Genomic DNA, 18,780 nt, shown 5'->3' on the forward strand with positions numbered 1-18,780 from the left:
ACACTGAACATAGCACTTTCTTGCTCACAAAATGGATATAATAGAGCAAGGAATAACAATGGATAGAGTGTGGGGCCTCAAGTCAGGAAGACCTGAATTCAAATCCAGTCTCAGATACTTACTAGAAGACCCTGGGTAAGTCACTTAACCCTGCTTTAGCTATGGGACCCTGGGTAAGTCACTTAATACTGTTTGCCTCAATTTACTCCTCTGAAAAATGAGGATAATAACAGCACCAACATCTCAGGGTTGTTGTAAGGATCAAATGAGATAATATTTATATAATGCTTAACACATATACTATTTACCTGTTAAATGATTGTTCCCTCACTTATTCTCCTGTAAAGTCTCTTTGACCCAACAATAACATTATTAGGTCTATACCTGAAAAAAGATCAAAGAATCAGAAAAGACCCACATGTACAAAAACGAGTCATAACCATTCTTTTTGTAGTAGCAAAAAATTGGAAACTAAGATGAAACCCATCAAATGGAGAATAACTGAAGAAATTATGACACATGGATGTAATGGGATACTAGTATGCTATAAGAAATAGCAAAAGGGAAAGATTCAGAGAAACCTAAGAAGCCTTGTATGAACTAATGAAGAATGAACTGAGCAGAAATAAGAATACAATTTATACAATAACATACAAAGACAACTTTGACAGATTTAACTTTGATCAGTTGCAGTAACCAATCCCAATTCCAGAGATCTGAAACAGATTCTGCTTCCAATGTTTTCAATAGATATGAATTCAAGATGCAAAATCATTGACAAGCATTTCTGGACATAGTCAAGTTCGTGGATTTGTTTGATTTGACTCTACAGATTTGTCATAAGAGTATGAGATCTTTTTCAGTGTAGGAAAGAGAAAATAAAAGTTTGTTCATTGACAATAAAATTTTTTTATTCCCCAAATCTGGTAAAGTACATTCCTATTCCCAGGATGATACATAATTTCATTTAAGAGGGAACCATGTCTTCCTACTGCTTATATTATTTAATGTTCTCTTTACCAACACTTTTCTCTCTCTTCATTGTGGACTATCTTATGGATCAATAGATGGGCCAAGCACCAATTGCCCACCCTACTAGCAATAGCAAGTCAGTTTCCTCTCTGAACCATTCCTCTCAGAATACTTTACCCTCCATGAATAAGTTACTACTGATGAGCTTTAGAGAAATATCTTAAGATTTTACTTCATATCTGTAGCAATTAGCCTAAACCCTTGAACATAATAAATGCTTAATAAATATTGAATGGAACCTTCTGTATTTTTTCCTCCCATCCTCAGATGAGGCATGGGCCCAGCTCTTGTGAAGAAGGGTAATATTTATACTAGTTAGTTATATCATCAAGGAATTTTGACCACCTCTGGAGGAGCAAAGAGGAAAACACTTGGATACAGCAACAACACTCAAGTCTGAACTGAAGTACATGGATCTACATATTTCAGAGGGGTAGTATCATCTTAGGAATGGTAGTATTGCCTAGTTTGGAATTTAACCTCTGAATCTAAGGTCAGATGTTGCTAAAGATCATAGGATATATTGATGGGTTTGATACATAAAAGTTCCACCTAAACAGCTCTATACTCACCCGAATCCAAAATTGGAATATGGCTTTCATATTTAGAGTTGAAAAGGACCTTAGGGACCATTGAGTACAAATCTCTCATTTTATACGTGAAGAAACTTAAATAGTTATTGTGTCTTAGGTAAGATTTAAACCCAACCCAAGTTCAGTACACTTTGCATTTTCACAATGTGTTACATACTCTATAGATAGATGTGGGCAATGGAGATATACACTATGAGTAACCATTCCTAGCAACTATGAGTAGTGTTGCAAAACTTTGACTCCAGCTAGAGCCTTTTCCTGTGGTGATCCCATCCTGTCCAATTAAAGTTTGGATTAGATTTCCAGTGGTTTTTGCAGCAACATAGAGAGAGAAAAACGATCCACTACTTTCTGGGTACAGGACAATCTATTAGCAGACTCAATAACAGTGAATTTTCCAAACCAAAGAAAACAAACAAAATCAGATTTTTTAAAAAAATTTAAATATTTTTATATGTTTACAGGTTAACATCACACTGTATTGAAATATCCCCAGCATTACCCACCCACTTCCCCAGACAATACAGAATTTGGTTGGACCATCTTCCCAAGAAGTCAAAAAAACATCCAGTTCAAAACATGTCTGTGTAATAAATACGTATAGTTTACAACTTCAGTTATCACAATAGAAGACTCCACATTGCCCCTAGAACTCAACTACTAACCCTGCAGTCCCCAGAGTAACCTTAGAAATGTAAGTGTGAAGTGCTATACTTGAATTTAAAAAGTCAGCTGCCAGGGTCAGGGTGGGGAGGAAGGAAAGAAAGACATTATTAGAAGGTAATCCATATGAAAAGGTAGTATAATTTTTAATGGGCTACAATATGACTAAATGTGTGATATGGCAACCAGAAAAAATAATGTGATTTTATGTTTAAAAACATGAGTGTCCAGAATAGAGGAGATGATAATTCTTCTATAATATTTCTTTGTCAGAAAATAGAATCTAAAATACATTCAGAAGAGGTTGCCATGTTTAAGGAAGGACATAGACAAGCTGAAGCACATCTAGAGGAGGTCAGCCAGGCTGATAAGGAAACACGAAAGTCCAGGGGGTGTTTGGTTTGAATAAAAGACTTAGAATATTGACATTATTTTCAACTCTTTGAAGATCTTCAAGTCAAAAAGAGATTAGACTCGATTTTTTTGGCCCCAGAAGACAAAGGTAAGACCAACAAATAGAGATTGCATATTATAAGCAAAATCTTTTTTTTTTTTAAATAGAGTTTCCCAGAAATTAAATGAGCTGTCTCATGAGATTGTATGTTCCCTATCTGAAGATCTCGAAGGCCATTTGCTGAAGGCCTACATTCCCTGTAATGCAAACTCATGCTTCAGATATTGATTAAATTAAGCAACATCTGAGGTCCCTTCCCACTCTAGGATTCAGGGATGAGATGGCTTCAACTTCCCAGTGCTGTCTGACTCTCCGCGGACTAGGACAAGATGAAGGAGGTAGTGTGACAGATCTAGGAGCTTCTCAGAAGGGGCAGGGCATTCCAATGTTTACAGCAGCATTAAGGTTGCAGAGTTCAATTAGGGAAGTTTCACAAATATCCCTCCCCCCACTCTTTGTTTAGATTGTCTTTTAAGTGTCCCAGAAAGCTGGGACTTTCATTCAATAATATGTCCACTTTAAAGCTTAGTATTTCTGCTTTCTTTCTCTAGAGTCCAAAAAGGAACATCCCAAGTGGCCAAGGAGCCTATCTCAGGAATCTTGAAAAGGGGAAGGATAGCTTTCCATGGTAGGAACTTCTGTTCCGTCATTAGTGATGCCTTTGACATGTTCCCTTTTTCCTTAGGTTCCTTCTTTGTCTGAATTTAAACGTTAGGAAGAGAAGCTAGACTCCCTGCCTATCCCAGGTGCTAAGATAGCCAAAGTTTAAGAAAGGGAAAGAATGGAAACCATGGTAATAAGGAATGGGATGCTAAACAGAGGAAATTGTGAGAACAGGTCTTTTGCACTGGGATTCATGATAACCAATTTACTACATTTTCAGCTAACTTCATTTCCTTCTGCTTCTTCCAAATCTCATGCACTCAGGAAGAGTTTGTGGGCTTACATTTTATTGGAAGATCAGAAATTTTTTTCCCTTCTCCAAAAGGGGGAAGACCAGTATTATCAAGTTGTGTCCTTAAAAAAAAAAAAAATCTTGATAGGAAAGACTTAGAAAGAAAGCTGGAAGATTGAAGAAGAAAAATCTGGGAACTGTTTTAATTCAAATATTGACATATCTAGTCTTTAAAACAAGGTGTGGAAAGCCAAGAAGCACCTGAGCCGTGAGTAAATTATTTAAATGGAGTTTGGGAGTGGGGGAAAGAGAAGTGAAACAGGCTTCTCTTCCCATCATAATATTCTTTCAGAGAGGATCTTAAGTAAATTCTATATAGCCCCAGTAATCAGTGCCAGCTGAAGTTCAGAAAATGAAGCAACAGTCCAAGGTACCATTTGTGAAAGAGAGCTGAAAGTGTATATTCAAGAATAGCATAGATTAAAGGCACAATTATTCACTTTACTTCTATACCTAAGTTTAGCCCCAACGATAACTCCCATAATTCAAGCAAAAACACTGGCCCTGCCTTATTTTACTAAGTTACCTCTGGCCTGTCAGCTCTCTGGCTTCACATAATGGTTGAAGTAGACAACACTCAGCAAAGAAATCCTTTGGGATATCATCTTTTCTTCCCACAGCCTCCTCCCCCAAATAGCCCTTAGAAGCCACTGAGTGCCCTGTCATCTCCTCCTTGTTGCCTTTCTAGCTTCCCAGGCTGTCAGGCACAAGTAGACTTGGCCACAAATACAAGCACTGCCCTCCTTCTGTTCCTACATCTCCTCTTCCTCCACCTAAGAACCATAGTCTCTCTCCCCTTTTTCCAAGTCAGCTTTGTCATGAACTTATGTCTAGGTACCCTAGCAACACAGTTCTCTTTGGCTTCAGGTGTTTGACTTTGTCTGGGTAAGACTTTCAGGGAACCCAGAGGAAGCAATTCTTATTTAGCCAGATGAAGGCTAGTTCAGGGGAGCAAAAGGAATAAGTCACAGAATGAGCTGAGGCATTCAATCCTCGGATCCCAAAGATAACTGGAGTGAAGGACATTATGGTAGGAGTGACATCAGTGAGACCCTATTCTTGATGCCCAAGTAGCCCAAAAACCATTCTGCCTACTGAAAGCAACCATTTCTGAGAAGCAGTTTAGCCTGTTTCCCCCACTTGTTCCTGACAGCTGAAACAGCACAGGATCCCACAGCTGGTTTCTCCATCTGATGAGTTGAGTCCTTTAAGACCAGGAGAGGATTCCTTCATAAACAGTACTTCAGATCAAGCGTTCAAGGTAGCAGGAAAATTAGCAAACTTTTCATTAAGACTCTTCTTAGCATTTCAGCAACACAAATTGAGGGGGAACTATGCTGGAATCTCCACACCAAGAGCTCCCTTCTTTTGGAAAGGGGATGCGTGTAACTTCTACTGTTGTCACCTGCCACAGGGAAAGAACCTGAGACTGATGGAAAGTGAAAACCAGCAGGTAGTCTGTGGGTGAGTTGTGGGGGTGCAGGGCCGAGGAGGAGGAAAATATCAGGAGGGTTTCCAGGCTTCACTTTGGCTTTCCACACGGGGAATTTATGGGCAAGTCCCTTAGGAATGAGATGAGGAGAGATTTGGAGCCTTTTCCTGAATGGGATCCCCCTCCTACACACACACACACACACACACACACACACACACACACACACACACACACACACACGATTTGGAGCCTTCTCTTGCACAGATTCCCCTACAAATCCCCCTCCCTCCTCACACCCACCAAAAATGTTGAACCCTGTCATTGTACCACAGGTCACAGCTCACCCAGAGCCCAATAGGAAGACAATAAGGGCTTGTTCTGCAACACTTTTTCATGCCCCCCGGGTGCTGGGAAGGGCAGAGCCTCACCTGTGTTTGTGGGAGACGGAGTCCCAGTTCAGAGAACACAGTTGCTGCTCCAGCCTAAAGATTCGGAATGCCATGTAGGATGATGATAGCACGAGGAGGCAGATCCTAAGGTAACAAAAGAGCAAAGGACATCTGGATCAACCCCTCCCAAAAAAAGGATCCCACCTCTCTGATTTTTCCAGATTATTAAGAGCCTCATGAACAGAAGTCCAAAGTCTTTCCACATCAGGAGAAACTCAGATCCATTTCTCAAATGAGGTCTCATTTCCTTCTAATAGTGAGAGAGTTACAAGATCCCTAACACAACAAACTATAGCTACCCCCCACATACCCAGGAACCACAGACTTTTTCTTTTTGCGCCCTGGGAAAACCCAGGGTCCCACCCAATTGCCACCTTCCATTAGGATTGGCTCCATTGGTCTCAAGGCCTAGTGGTTATCGAGTAGCTTTCTGATCCTCAAATCCCTGAAGGTCACTGAGTGACACTCTTGATGGTGATACTCAGGAAGATTTAAATTAAATATTGGAATAAAAATAGCCACAAAATCAGAGGAAATTAGCATATTAAAGAAAAAGAAAGACCTACGGGACTATAAAATCCCTCATACCCTCATTGTATGTAAATCTTTATTTCTCAACACTTTCACTCTCTATTTAGGGTCTGCCAGGCCCATAACCATCCTGCTACAACCCAATTTTGGAATCCCAGAAGTCTACGGAGAAAGTTTTTTTTTTTTTTTTAAAGAAACAAGGAACTTAAACCTCAATAAATTTATGTTCCACAAACCTAACCCTACAGAAACCAAGTCCCTGTGCATCTCAAAACTAAAATCAGAATGCTTCCTTTCTGAAGTCATAGAACAACTTAGATTACTTCCCACCATTCCTGAGTTCACATGCTAAAATCCAGAACAGCATCTCTGTAAGTCATTGCTCAGGACTCTGCTGTTGGTAATAATAATAATACCTAAAGTATTTTAAAATACTTTTAAAAATACCTTACACATAACCTTACATGATCCTTATGTATTATTATCCTCATTTTACAGATGATAAAATAGAGGTCCAAGAGTTTAAGTGGTTTGACCAAGATCACAAGGCCATCCAATAGCAGACCTAGGAACATCACCCAGAAATCAGTGCTGCAGGAAATTTTCCTCAGTGCATCATGCTAACTCCCTGCAAAAAGTTTTGTGCTTTTAGAAGCTGCTCCTGACAGGTTTGTGGCTCTGATAGGCTTTGTTAGACCATATGGCTTCTGATACACTTCCCTGCTCTTAAGTACTAATAATGCTGTTATTCCCTTGAGCCAGAGAATTCAGTATATTGATGGGAGAGGAGGAAGGGGAAGGGGGAGGAAAAAAGGGAGGGGGGTAGAGGAGGAGGGAGAGAGGAAGTTGGGTCTTGAATCCTTGGACTTGATTTCAATACTGAATTGGTGATTAAATATTTCCCAAGGCCTGTGATTTTCTAAGTCCTAATAACTCCTTTGCCCTAGAGGTAGGATGTTCAGATTTTCTTTAGGAAAATAAACTTTCATTTAAACAATGGCACATTCCCATTCAAAATAAAATCACAATGTAAAAGGAAATTGAAGCTACAGTGAGATTCTCACTGGAGTGGAGACAACTTTTTCATTCCTTACTAAAAAATTGTATGAGTTGCTATAACCAAAAATAGACATCATTCACTTACCAACTTTCTGGTACTTAGCCCCTCCAAATTTAGGTAGGCCAGTCCTCAAAAACAGAAGTTTGTAGAATTGCTTTTAAAATTAATCCCAGGACAACAAAAAATGTGTCATCATCAGATACATGTTAATCTCACCTGGCAGTGCTCATAATGGATACAAGCAAAAAGACCACCATGAATGAATAAATGAAAAAGGACTTATGTACCAACATTTATTGCAGAAGATAAAGAGGTAAAAAAAAAAAATCAAAGCATTTCTAAGATTTTTTTTTTATCCTAAGACAACACATTCCTTAATATTTAGTAACATCAATGCAAAAGAGGACATTAAGAAGATGGGAAGATTTAGGATGTAATATTGGATGAGGATACAATCAGGAGATAGCTCCTAGGGGAAATCTTGAAAATGTAGTTCAGAATTAAGAGATAAAAAAAGGGCAAAGGCTTATTAGCAATAGGAAAGTCTCCTGCCTATGAATCCTGAATATTTTCTTCAAAAAGAGAATTGTTTGTCCTGAATAACATCACCCTGAATAACAAAGAAATTTTATTTTTTTGTACAGGTTATTGATATGTCATTCCTAAATATGCTTTCTTCAATTCAATTTCTTCAATTTGCCAGAACAAAGGTTAAAATAAGCAACAAATCAGAAGAAATTATAATATATAGAAATATATGTACATGTCCATATATAGTGATATGTACGTGTACATATATAGTAATATACCTTGATATACACGTGTATATATATGAAAATAGTTCCTATCTGACCTAGTCAAGAAACCTACTAAAAACAAAAAATAGGAAACAGACAAAGGAAAAGACATTAATATCAGTTTCTACATATGTAAAACAGATGCTATAATAAGGCTAAAAAAGAAGCCCAGAAAATGTCTTAGCCAACAGTTTATGTCCTTGCCAAATGAAGAGAAATAGTAGGGAAGAGATTACCACTTTTGCAGAATGTTACAGGAGAGGAAAGTGTAAAATTATTAGCAGTATTACCTCATGAAATAGAAAAATCAATGCAGTAAAAAAAACCAAAGCCATGTGAGATCCAGTTAAGCCAAATCATCCTAAAAAGATTTAAAGATGAAATTGGAAGGATATAATATTGCTGAAAAATGGAATAGCTCTGCCCACATTTGTAGGAATAAGTGAATTTAAAAACATTAAACCCTTATTATGTGCTAAGAACAGGAGTTAAGAGAACAAAAACAAAGATAGTTCCTACTTTTCAGGAGTTTACATTTATAATAGGAGAAGATAATACACATAAAAGAGTAGCAATTAGGAAAGGTTTAATCAGGAAAACAGTAGTGGAGAGGGATTCCGTTGTATAGTAGATTAACATAGTCCTTTTCATGGATCAAAAATTACAGTGTGATGGAGAAGATATAAGTCCAATGGTAAAATTGTTGTAGAGAATATGGCTAGGGAATAAGAAGTGACTTGAAGCAGTTCTCTGAAATAATGGGTCAAGTAAAGAAGTCACTAATGAGACCAATGGGAAATTCCAAATATGGAGTGGTTATAATATTTCTATAACTATTTTCTTCATCCATGACAGCAAAACATTCTCATGTACAATGTGAAGAAGTGGAAATAGCCTTAAAGAAAGTGGGGGAGGGAGGAGAAGAAGAGAGAGAAAGAACAAATGAATTAGGCCAGATAAATAGTTACTTAGTAAATGCTTTATCTAATCTACTTAAGTACTTACTACATGACAGGCACTTTGCTAAGCACTACAGAAATGAATACAAGTAAGCAAGACAGTCCCTAAAGTGAAGAATCTTACTTTTTAAAATGGGAGAAGCTGATGCTAAAAGTAATATAATTCTGAGGATGTTGAGAAACTGATTCTCAAGATATCTGAAAAGGGTAAAGATAATGAAATGCAAAAAAATCACGGAGGGTATTAACTATAGTTAAAAGGTCAAAGACTGTCAATAACTATACATATGCCTACTTTGGATCAGTACATGTTTTTAAGATATCTATGATGAAAAAATGAAAATGGAATAGTTGAGCTTTCACAAAAGCAATTTTATCACGTCATGTCTTTTTTAAAAAATTAATGAATATAAAATTCAAGAAATGAAAAAAAAAAGCATTTCAGAAGACTACATCTTTATAGTCACTTAATTTTGTTATAACTCTCATTTTATAGTTGGGAAAATTGAAGCAGATAGAGATCAAGTGACTTGCGTAGGGTCACACAGCTAGGGAGTCTCTGAAGCTAGATTAGAGCTTCCTGACTCTAGGCCTACCATTTTATCTCTTATACATCCTAGCTGCCTCTAAAGAGGTCCATGTCTCTCAAAAAAAGATATACATGTTTGCTGAAGATGTCTGCCACTGTTGCGTGGGATGTCTGGCACAGACTCTAAAGCTCCTACCAAAGGAAAGGTCCACTAGATGTTTCTAGTTACATACAATATTGTCTTGATTACATCAAATTTCAGAATATTACAGAACTTCCTATGTGAGATCATAACAATCCAAAAAGATTAAAACTAACAATCCATATAGGAAAACATGAATGGATGAAGAATGCTTCTTGTTTAACCTGTTATGCTAAGATAAAATATCTTGGGCCCTGCAGCTGGAAAACGCAGAATTAAAGGGAGAAGGTAGGCTGATTGCATTCAGGAAAGTGTGGTACTTTTGCTGATCTCAAGATTTTCTCTGACAAAAATATCTTTTTGAACACCAACCTTCTTCCAAAGATGTTATATATGGCAACAAATCATGGAATACTATCTCCAATTTCCAAAGGGTCCAAATTGAGAATAATTCAAAGAACAAAAGAGAAAAGTATGAGAGTCACAGGGGGGCCAAGGCAAGATGTGGGATAAAAGGTAGTGAGCTTGTCATGTAGTGAGAATAAAAGATAAAATATGGACAACCTAGCTAGAGGAATCCTCAGCCTGTGAAGTGGACCCATTGTAAAGAACTTGCTAATATGGACAAGAGTCGCTCAGATGCAAAACTGAAGATTGCATTTGGCTAAAGGAAATTCCACTCCAGGAACTCCCTATGTCTGTAGGTCTAATTTTTTAAAAATGAAAATGAGATATCTCTGGAGTTGATTGCAAGTGAAGGCCAAGGATATCAAGTCCAAAGTTTGTGGACTGGGGGAAAAAGGAGAGGGATCAGGGAGATAACGAGCAGGTACCAGTGAGGACTCCCTGGGACTACTCCAGCCTCCCCTGAGCCTGTGTCTGCACCCCCTACCTGTGCAATGGGGAGTCATCCTGATCTAAGCTCACAGGAGATATAGCCACAGTGCATATTACTGTTACAATATCCAGGACTTATCTTGAAAGTTAACAAGTATGTATACAAAGGGTTGGGAGGTGACACTTACAAACATCTACAGGTGGTAGAGGAGCACAGGAAAGATCCTAAGGAAGAACTCTGCTTCCTCATAACTCCACAAGAATAGTTCAAAGAAATTAGAAAGCCAGCTAGCCATGGGACCCTGGTCACACTGCTTTATTTTTTTCCTCCATAAAACAAGAGGACTGGATTAGATGCTTTGGTACACCCTTCCAGTGGCAACACACTGATTCTATTAGGGAGCTGCTGAATTGTGAGACCTGCTGGGGGAAACTCTTCCCCTGACCCTTGAGACCAGCCCACCATACCCAAGGCCCTTACTCTCTACATAAGACTCAAAACCCACTCCTTACTGCAAACACACACACACACACACACACACACACACAACACATACAACACATACACACCACTTACAGTACAAAGAAGACTTTGAGCAGTTGATAATCCCAGGGCCTCAGCTCTGGGCTGCCCTCCGGTTCTCCTTCCAGCTCCTCCTCTGTGTGGATGACATTATCTAAAATGGAAGTGCATCAGAACCTATAATCCTTGGTGTACCCAGCTCCCCCACCTCCCCTTAAAGCACAATCTCTTCAGAAGCTGTTGTAGAAAAGGAAAAATGCCTCTCTGGCATACAGTCCTGTCACTAAGATACAGCCCAAGGAATCCCAACTCCAATCCTTTCCCTGGGAACCAAGGGGGTTACTCTGGGTCCTTAACTAGAATAAGAACTTTAAAATATGGGTTTTGTTACAAGGCTTTTAGTAGTACCCAAACAGCTCTTAGAAAGCCCTACAGTCCTCCCCATCCATGATGAACCCTATAAAACTAGCAGTGGGGACAACTGCAGTTCCTCTGTAGGTGCTACTGATACAGATTATCCAGAGAGGCCTGTCACACAGGTTTATCCTACTCTACATAAAACTGCCTTCCCTTCCTGATAATGTCTAAATATTTTCATTTCAGTTTTGCTTCAAAAGTTCCCTGCCCAGCTTTCTTCCTCCTCCATTTTTTAGGCTCATTGGAATTCTGAAGTTTACACAAATGAGCTGGGGGAAGAGGGGAGTGGGTCAAAGGTCTCCACATAATCCTACCTTGTCCCTGCTCAACTCACCAGATGCCAGGGGTTTCTCAGAGGGGAAAGAGCTCTCCTTGGTGCCCAGGCTGCTCATGGATCCCCGGTGAATGCAGGGGAAGACATCATCAGGGAGGGACAGAGACAATGTAGTTGGGGACATCTTTCTCCATTTCATTTCTGGAACGAGGCCCTCCTAAGGAGGAGAGAAATCCCTGTCTCACCACTGTTATCAAAATAGTTACCATTGCCTTATCCCCAGGAGGCTTCTCTAAGATAGGGAATCAGTCCAAGACCTCTAAGTGCTCTCCAAAAAACCTTTAGACCTTTGTTCAGAGCTGTGGGAAGCCATTCCCATGGTAACAAGGAGATGCCCTCCCACTATCTTTCAGGTTCACTGTCTCTCTTGTTGACTCAAACCAGCTGTCTTTGAATCTTTAAACTAAAGTGAAAGTGAATGAATCCCCTTCCTGTTGTGGTCTGAAAACAGATAAGAAAAGGAAAATTACATTGGAATATGTCTGATGCCAGGGTTCAGTGTTAGCTGGAAACAGACCTAGTCAATGACCCCCCAAGTGCCCCAAAGCACCAGTTCCATCATCTTTTCGTCAGAGCAATGTGAAAACATTATAAATAACCCACTCATAAGCCATCCTCCTTTCCAGACCTTTCTAATTTGCCCTGCATCAATGGAAAGCAATTTCACTGAAAGCTGCTGATGTAGAACTATGATGTTATCTTAAAAATTAACCAGACCCAGTGCATTTTTCCTTCAGCTGAATCAAAAAAAAAGTAAGTCATGCTCTGCCTCAGATCAGCCAGATGGAGTTTGCCCTAATTTTTGTTTGACTCCTGAGCAACTTGAGATGACTCTCTGGGGAGAGTCAGCATGTCCACCATGAGACCACCTCCTCAAATACTCCATAAGGGAGGATGAGAAATAAGAACAATGCTCTTGGCTAAATGCTTGTTACCTAGAAACTTTTCCTATCTCTTAATATCATCTCTAAGCCATTGCTCAGGTTAGCTCTCAAGTCCAACAGCCCAAACCCCACCTCCCATACTTCCTGTTCTCATGCTGCTCTATGATATGTATAGCCATGTTCCTCCTTACACATCCAAAGGCAGTGTGTATGCTGACACATGAGCAATCTTCCATTGAAGAAGCTACTGCTTTCCTAAGGGGGTAGGCTAATAGACTAAAAAAAAAAAAAAAAAGTCAGGCGTTAGGGGGAGAAGGGAGGCTAGAAACCTTGTCTTAGAGTCGTCCAGTCATGAATTCAAATTTCACCTCTGATACAGGGCAGTCACTTAAATCCTTAGTGCCCCAGGCAAATCTCCAATATTCTAATTGCAGAGCAGGTGTCAGCCTGTATCAGAGGAGGGAGTTCCTCGGAAGAAATCACAGGTCTGGTAAAGTAAAACAAAAACAAAAAGGAGAAAAGCACTAGACTCTTTGATAAACACATGTGGAGAATCTGACCTAAACATAGGTTGTTTGTTGAACAAACCTTGCTAACTCTATTAGATTTGAACATAGGATTTTATCAGAAAGACAGAAAATGGAACTCCATTAAGTCTCTTAAAAGCCTTATTTATCTACAGAGCCAAATGAAACGGAAAAATGCTTCCCTTAATAGCTTCTGTAATTTAAGTACCAAATTCATGCGGATGACATCCAAATCTATATTTTCAGCTCCAATCTCTCCCCTGAACTTCAGTCCCTCATCATCAATGACCTACTGAAAAATTCAACAAAAAGACCACAAGACATCTCAAATTCAACATGACTGAAATTGAACTCATTTTTCCCCACAAATTTTCCAAACTTTCTTATTTTTTGTTGAGGGCACCACCATCAGTAAAACACCCTGGTTTGCAATTTCAACATCATGCTTGATTCCTGACTTATTCATACCACATATCTTATTGGCCACTAATTCTTGACATTCCTATATCCACACCTTCTCTTTTTCCTCTTCTCCACTAGCATAGCTCCGATCTTTGTTTAGGCTCATCACCTCTAATAATCTCTTAATTGGTCTACCTGCTTCAAGTCTCTTCCTATTCCACTCTACATCCAAAATGATTTTCTTAAAAGTGCAGGTCACTCCCTTACTCGATATATGCCAGTGTCTTACCTTCATAATCAATTTGATATTTATAGCCCATTAAAATCTGGGCCCAATCAATCTTTGTAAGCTTATTTCCAGTTCTCCCCTTCATGCACACTTGCAATTCAATCAAACTGATCTCTTTACTAAAAGGAGACTCCAGTAGTCTTCCTAATTCACACTACATTCTTGCCTTTGCAACGGCTATTCCCTAGTACCTGGAATGCACTCCCTTCTCATCTATACTTCTCAAAATCCTTAATTTTCTCCAAGGCTTAACTCAAAATCTACCTTCTACATGAAGTCTTTTCTCCTCTTCTCACATGATAATATCCTCTCCCCAAATTACCTTGTATCTATTCTACATACATTTACAGATCTAAATATTGGTTCCCTAGGCTTGATTATAAGTTCCCTGAGAGCAGGAATCATATTTTTGTATCATTAGAATTTAGCATAATGGGCACCTAATAGATGTTTAATAAATGTCTCTTGAGCGATTGACAGATTCTTAGGGTTAATATTCAGAGACCATTACATCTTTTAACCACAGGAACAGTATCTAGAGTCTTATCCCTAAATCTATATGCAGACTTACTTATTAAGTTTCTTATTATTTTGCGAAGGATCACTCCTTAATTTAACAATTCGGGAAACTTTCCAGTGAAATAAGAACCAAAGGAGATTCAATCCAGCCTACTCAATTTACAGATCAGAGCCAGAAAGGTATGGTGACTTGCCAAAAAAGTGAGTAAATCACAGAACAGATTAGAAACCAGATCTTCTGACTCAATTGTGAAATAATATAAGATCATAGATAGAGATGGTAGGTATCTTAGAAGTCATCTGTCATTTTCCACGTGAAGAAATAGAATTTCAGATTTAGAAAAGAAAGTTAGTTGCTTTTTTAAAAAAAATGCTTCCTAACATTGGGCCAAAATCTGCCTCTGGTTTTACCTATTGGTTCTACTTCTATCCTTCTGATTTTAGGCAAAACAAATGTTATTCTTCATATATCATCTCTTCAAATATTTGAAAACTATCATGGCTTCTCCATTCTTCAGTCTAACCAAACCTCTTGTGGTAGTTTTTCAATTCATTTCGTCATGGTTTTGGACCAACTACTTTTTGTAAATGGAATTTCTATTACACCAACTTATACCTTTTTTACTGAGAGGAATGAGATAGAAAAGAGCTAAGGGAAAGGCTAGATTTTCTCTTAAGGACAATTTACATATATTTAGGAAATCCAAGCAGCTTTTCTCCCATTAACTGGAGCTAATCAGTGGGGTACATTATCAGTTCAGTTCCAACAGGTGACAATGGAGTATAAATAGGACTCTAATTAATGGCTTTGCTAACAGATGTCCCCACTTTGAGAGCATCAACCAAAGCAAATCTTGAATTTTAATTCCATTGTGTTTGGTTCCCTGAACAGATAACCTTTTTGTTCCTTAGAGCTTCACATTCCTACAGAGACATTGTGGGTCACCAACTCTTTGCTCCCATAGGCAAATCTCACCAGAGACTCAGAATCAGGTTCATCTGGATATTCTCTTACACTCAGGCTCTTCTTACTGGAAGGCTGCGGAATAAAGGAGGCAACTGTTACTCTCTCTGCAGGGCTAAAGCTCCATGAGATTCCAGGATTTTCAGAGAAATCCTGAGGGTCTAGCTCCTGTGGATCCCAGTCTAATGTGAGGAGCAAGTCCCATAGGCAGAGACAACTAATTATGCCTCTTCATCAGAACTTTCATTCTGCTCCCTCCCTCTTTGTCTAGGGCTCCCTCCCTTCCTTCCTCCATTACCCTTCTTTTTCATCCTCTTTTACATTGATTCCAAAAGCCTAAAATAGAGTCTGGAAAAGAACTTTGATTAAGAATCCTTCATCTGGAGTGAATGGACCTCAGATTGTCCCAGGTTAAAGGACAGGAAAATATCATTTCCATCCTTCTGTCAACCAATCCAATGAGTTTTATTTTACTTATTTAAAAACATTATTCTGAGAAAATGTCCATGGGCTTCATAAATACTTCTCAAAAAGTCTCTGATTACACAAAAGGTTAAGGACTCTTATTGTTGATTGGCTATTCATTCTTGAAGAGGACCGAAATGACATCACTATGTTCAAGTTGAACTACATACAGTGTGTTTGATTGTAGCTAATCATATCAATACAAGCTTGGAATGTTCCACCACAGGTCAGGCCCAAATAGTCCATAGGAACAATTAGGGTGGATTTTCTAAATTTGTGCCTCTTGTATTTATTTTGAGCCACTTCAATTCTGCCTTGCACAGCACCTTCTCTGATGAGGGCACACTATCCTGGGTGGTCCTGTGTCCACATATCCTTATCTCCCTTGTCCCACACATCCATTTCCAAAGTTCTGAAGAGAAGCTTTTAGATGATTTTTATATTGCTTTTTCTGACTGCCATTTATTCTGTAAATAAAGGTGAAGATAGGGAAAAGGAATCATTTTGGTTGTCTGAAAAAAAACTAAGTCTGCCAGATGTGACTAAGCTTCTAAGCAGATGAGCATACACAAAGACACAGATGTGTCAACAAACACATAAATGCACACCCATGAGCACAGAAACATTCAGGCAGGTGTGTTGACCGAATAGCTCACTCTGCCACAGAGGATAAATGGCCTTCATTAGAAATGCTAGTATCTGAAAATTCAGCTCAGGATACTCTAGAATCTATATTTCTATTTCTTATCTTCTCTCTTGCCCTCCCTTCTTTCCCCATCTTTGCTTGCCAGTATTGCTATCTCACATATTGGGGCAGAAGAAGAGTGGGACCCTTAGAAAAGGTTTATAGCTCAGGGAGAGCCCTCCATCGGACTGATGTTCTAGGGAGAGCCAGCTCCCAAAGAAAGCCAGTGCCCAACATTACCTGCAGATGGGTGCAGACTCTTCTTAATACATCATACACGCTGTCCCTTGAGATCAGTGACACGAAAATATACTATGATACAGAAGAGAAATATCAGCAATGAGAAAAGGGTACTGACAATACCTATTCTGATCATTCTGTCACTCAAACATGACTTCAAGAAGATATCATAACTCTAATATTGGCAATCAGCCCTAGGATACAACTAAGGAAGGCTGTGAACCCTGTCACATACACATATCTTTAAAATACATATTTCAAAGGCCTATCATAACAGCTATCATTTAACCACTAGAGATATCTAAATCCCTTTGAGTTTGGAAGACATTTTGAACTTATAGAGCTTCCCATGAGAATGCAAACTTTGTGGGGGGCACTATAAACCTTTACTAGTTGAACATACCTGAAGCAGACAATCAGCTGACAAGAAGAAAGGGACAAAATTAGAGGAGGCATAGGGAAGTGAGATAGATGAAAGTGGCCAAAACTACTACTTGGTCTGTTACCCATGGATATACCCTGGTAGGATCTAATTGTTTTAGGAGATTTGGGCTCTGATTTATACATGTTGCCTCCCCTTTAGAATGGGAGTTTCTTAAAGACAGGGACTACCATATTGCTTTTTCTTTCTATCTCCAAATTTTGTGCCTGACACATAGTAAACATTTAATAATTTTTTTTTGGTTAACTGGGTCAGATCAGATCAGTATTTCATTACTTCCCCCCAAAGAATTACAGGATCTAAGTTTACCTGGCCTTAGGGCTGAAAGTCAAGTGTTAATTTGTGTTCTGATTTCTCTATCACTATGTTCCTTTTTACATGACATACCCCTGCCACGGGCATACAGATTTTTGGCCCACAGCCACGTGTCCTTGAGTGAATTATCACCTTTTACTGTGCCACAGCAAAAGATGCCTTAACCTTTAAGAGAATGTTTGCTTCAAGATTGTTGGTCTGGAGAGGTGAGCTCCAGTGCCAAAAGGTTCAATATCATGGCCCACAGGTCTGCCACACACTGAATTGGAGGTTCTGTGCTACTGATTTGATTAGCAAGTGAGAACTAAGGTTGGCAATTTAGAGGAGAAAGAAATCTAGCTCAGTAAGGTAGCTCAAGTTTTATTTCAGTGGTACTGAGTGTCTATGTGCACAAATATATGAAATTCGGGAGGGAAGGAAGAGTAAGTGGGAAGGAATGAAGATGGGAAAGTGACAATAGGAACAGTCTCCCAGTTTCCTTCCTGATCTGGTGGTCTAGTGGTGAACAACTTGTCTTTTTTGGTCAAGGGGCACAAATAGTCCCAAGCTGCCATGTTTTCTTCTCATGACATGAATCAGTATTCCCATAGAAACAATTTCTAGAATATTACTATTAATAGTGTATTAAGTATGATTAGTTCTATAGTTCAATGACATGCTGAATTAAATAATTTTTTTGTGGACTAGCCTAGGAATCTAACCACCATTTCCAATATGGTTTCTGGGGGAAGGAGGGAGAAGAGAAGGGGCAGGGGATGAGCTTCAAGATAAAACCTACTTATCATAGAAAATAATAAAGTACAAGTACTTTTATAATAATGACCATTTTCAGCAACTCTTTGTTCTTAAGATAAAAAGTACCTTCTCCATAGTTCAGAACCCCTGGGCATAGCCCCAGGCAGCAAGAGCATAGAGTAATTGGTCTCTGTGCCAATAGTAAAGCATAATTTAAGAAACAATTTTAGATTTCACATAACAACTCACCGTGAGAGGAAGAATGGCTTGTAGAACCACAGTGACTTGTGGGAATTTTGGCTGGCCTTGGGGGGTGAGAGATGGGCTATGTTAACAATTGCTGTTTTCAGTCATATCTGATTTTTTATGTCCCCATTTGGGGTTTTCTTGCAAAGCTACTGAAGTAATTTGCCATTTCCTTCTCCAACTCATTTTACAGATGAGGAAACTGAAGCAAACAGGGTTATGTGACTTGCCCAAGGTCACATAGCTACTAAGTCTTTGAGGCCAGATTTGAAATCAGGAACATGAGTGAGTGTTCCTAACTCCAGCTTCTCCCATCCACCCTAGCTTCCCAGATCCCAAAGTGGCCAGTCTTGAAAG

The 18,780-nt window shown here is 39.0% G+C and overlaps 1 protein-coding gene across 2 annotated transcripts in view; it reads right to left on the bottom strand.

Annotated features, from left to right (window-relative positions):
• Window positions 1–2,207: 2,207 nt before the first annotated feature.
• Window positions 2,208–18,780, bottom strand: part of GRAMD2A (GRAM domain containing 2A) — a 77,077-nt gene continuing 60,504 nt past the window's right edge. The window contains exons 8-13 of one of the 2 annotated variants that reach the window (XM_051981927.1): window positions 16,686–16,757; window positions 15,308–15,370; window positions 11,711–11,867; window positions 11,014–11,113; window positions 5,561–5,665; window positions 2,208–5,102 (exon numbers count right to left, since the gene is read on the bottom strand). In XM_051981927.1, coding sequence (XP_051837887.1) covers window positions 5,099–5,102; window positions 5,561–5,665; window positions 11,014–11,113; window positions 11,711–11,867; window positions 15,308–15,370; window positions 16,686–16,757 — 501 coding nt within the window. In that variant the 3' untranslated portion in view covers window positions 2,208–5,098. Of the gene's footprint in view, window positions 5,260–5,560; window positions 5,666–11,013; window positions 11,114–11,710; window positions 11,868–15,307; window positions 15,371–16,685; window positions 16,758–18,780 lie in introns of both variants that reach the window. The other variant, XM_051981926.1, reaches the window with a different exon arrangement.

The sequence above is a fragment of the Antechinus flavipes genome, chromosome 2 (assembly GCF_016432865.1).
Source record: "Antechinus flavipes isolate AdamAnt ecotype Samford, QLD, Australia chromosome 2, AdamAnt_v2, whole genome shotgun sequence".
Lineage (NCBI taxonomy): Eukaryota > Metazoa > Chordata > Mammalia > Dasyuromorphia > Dasyuridae > Antechinus > Antechinus flavipes.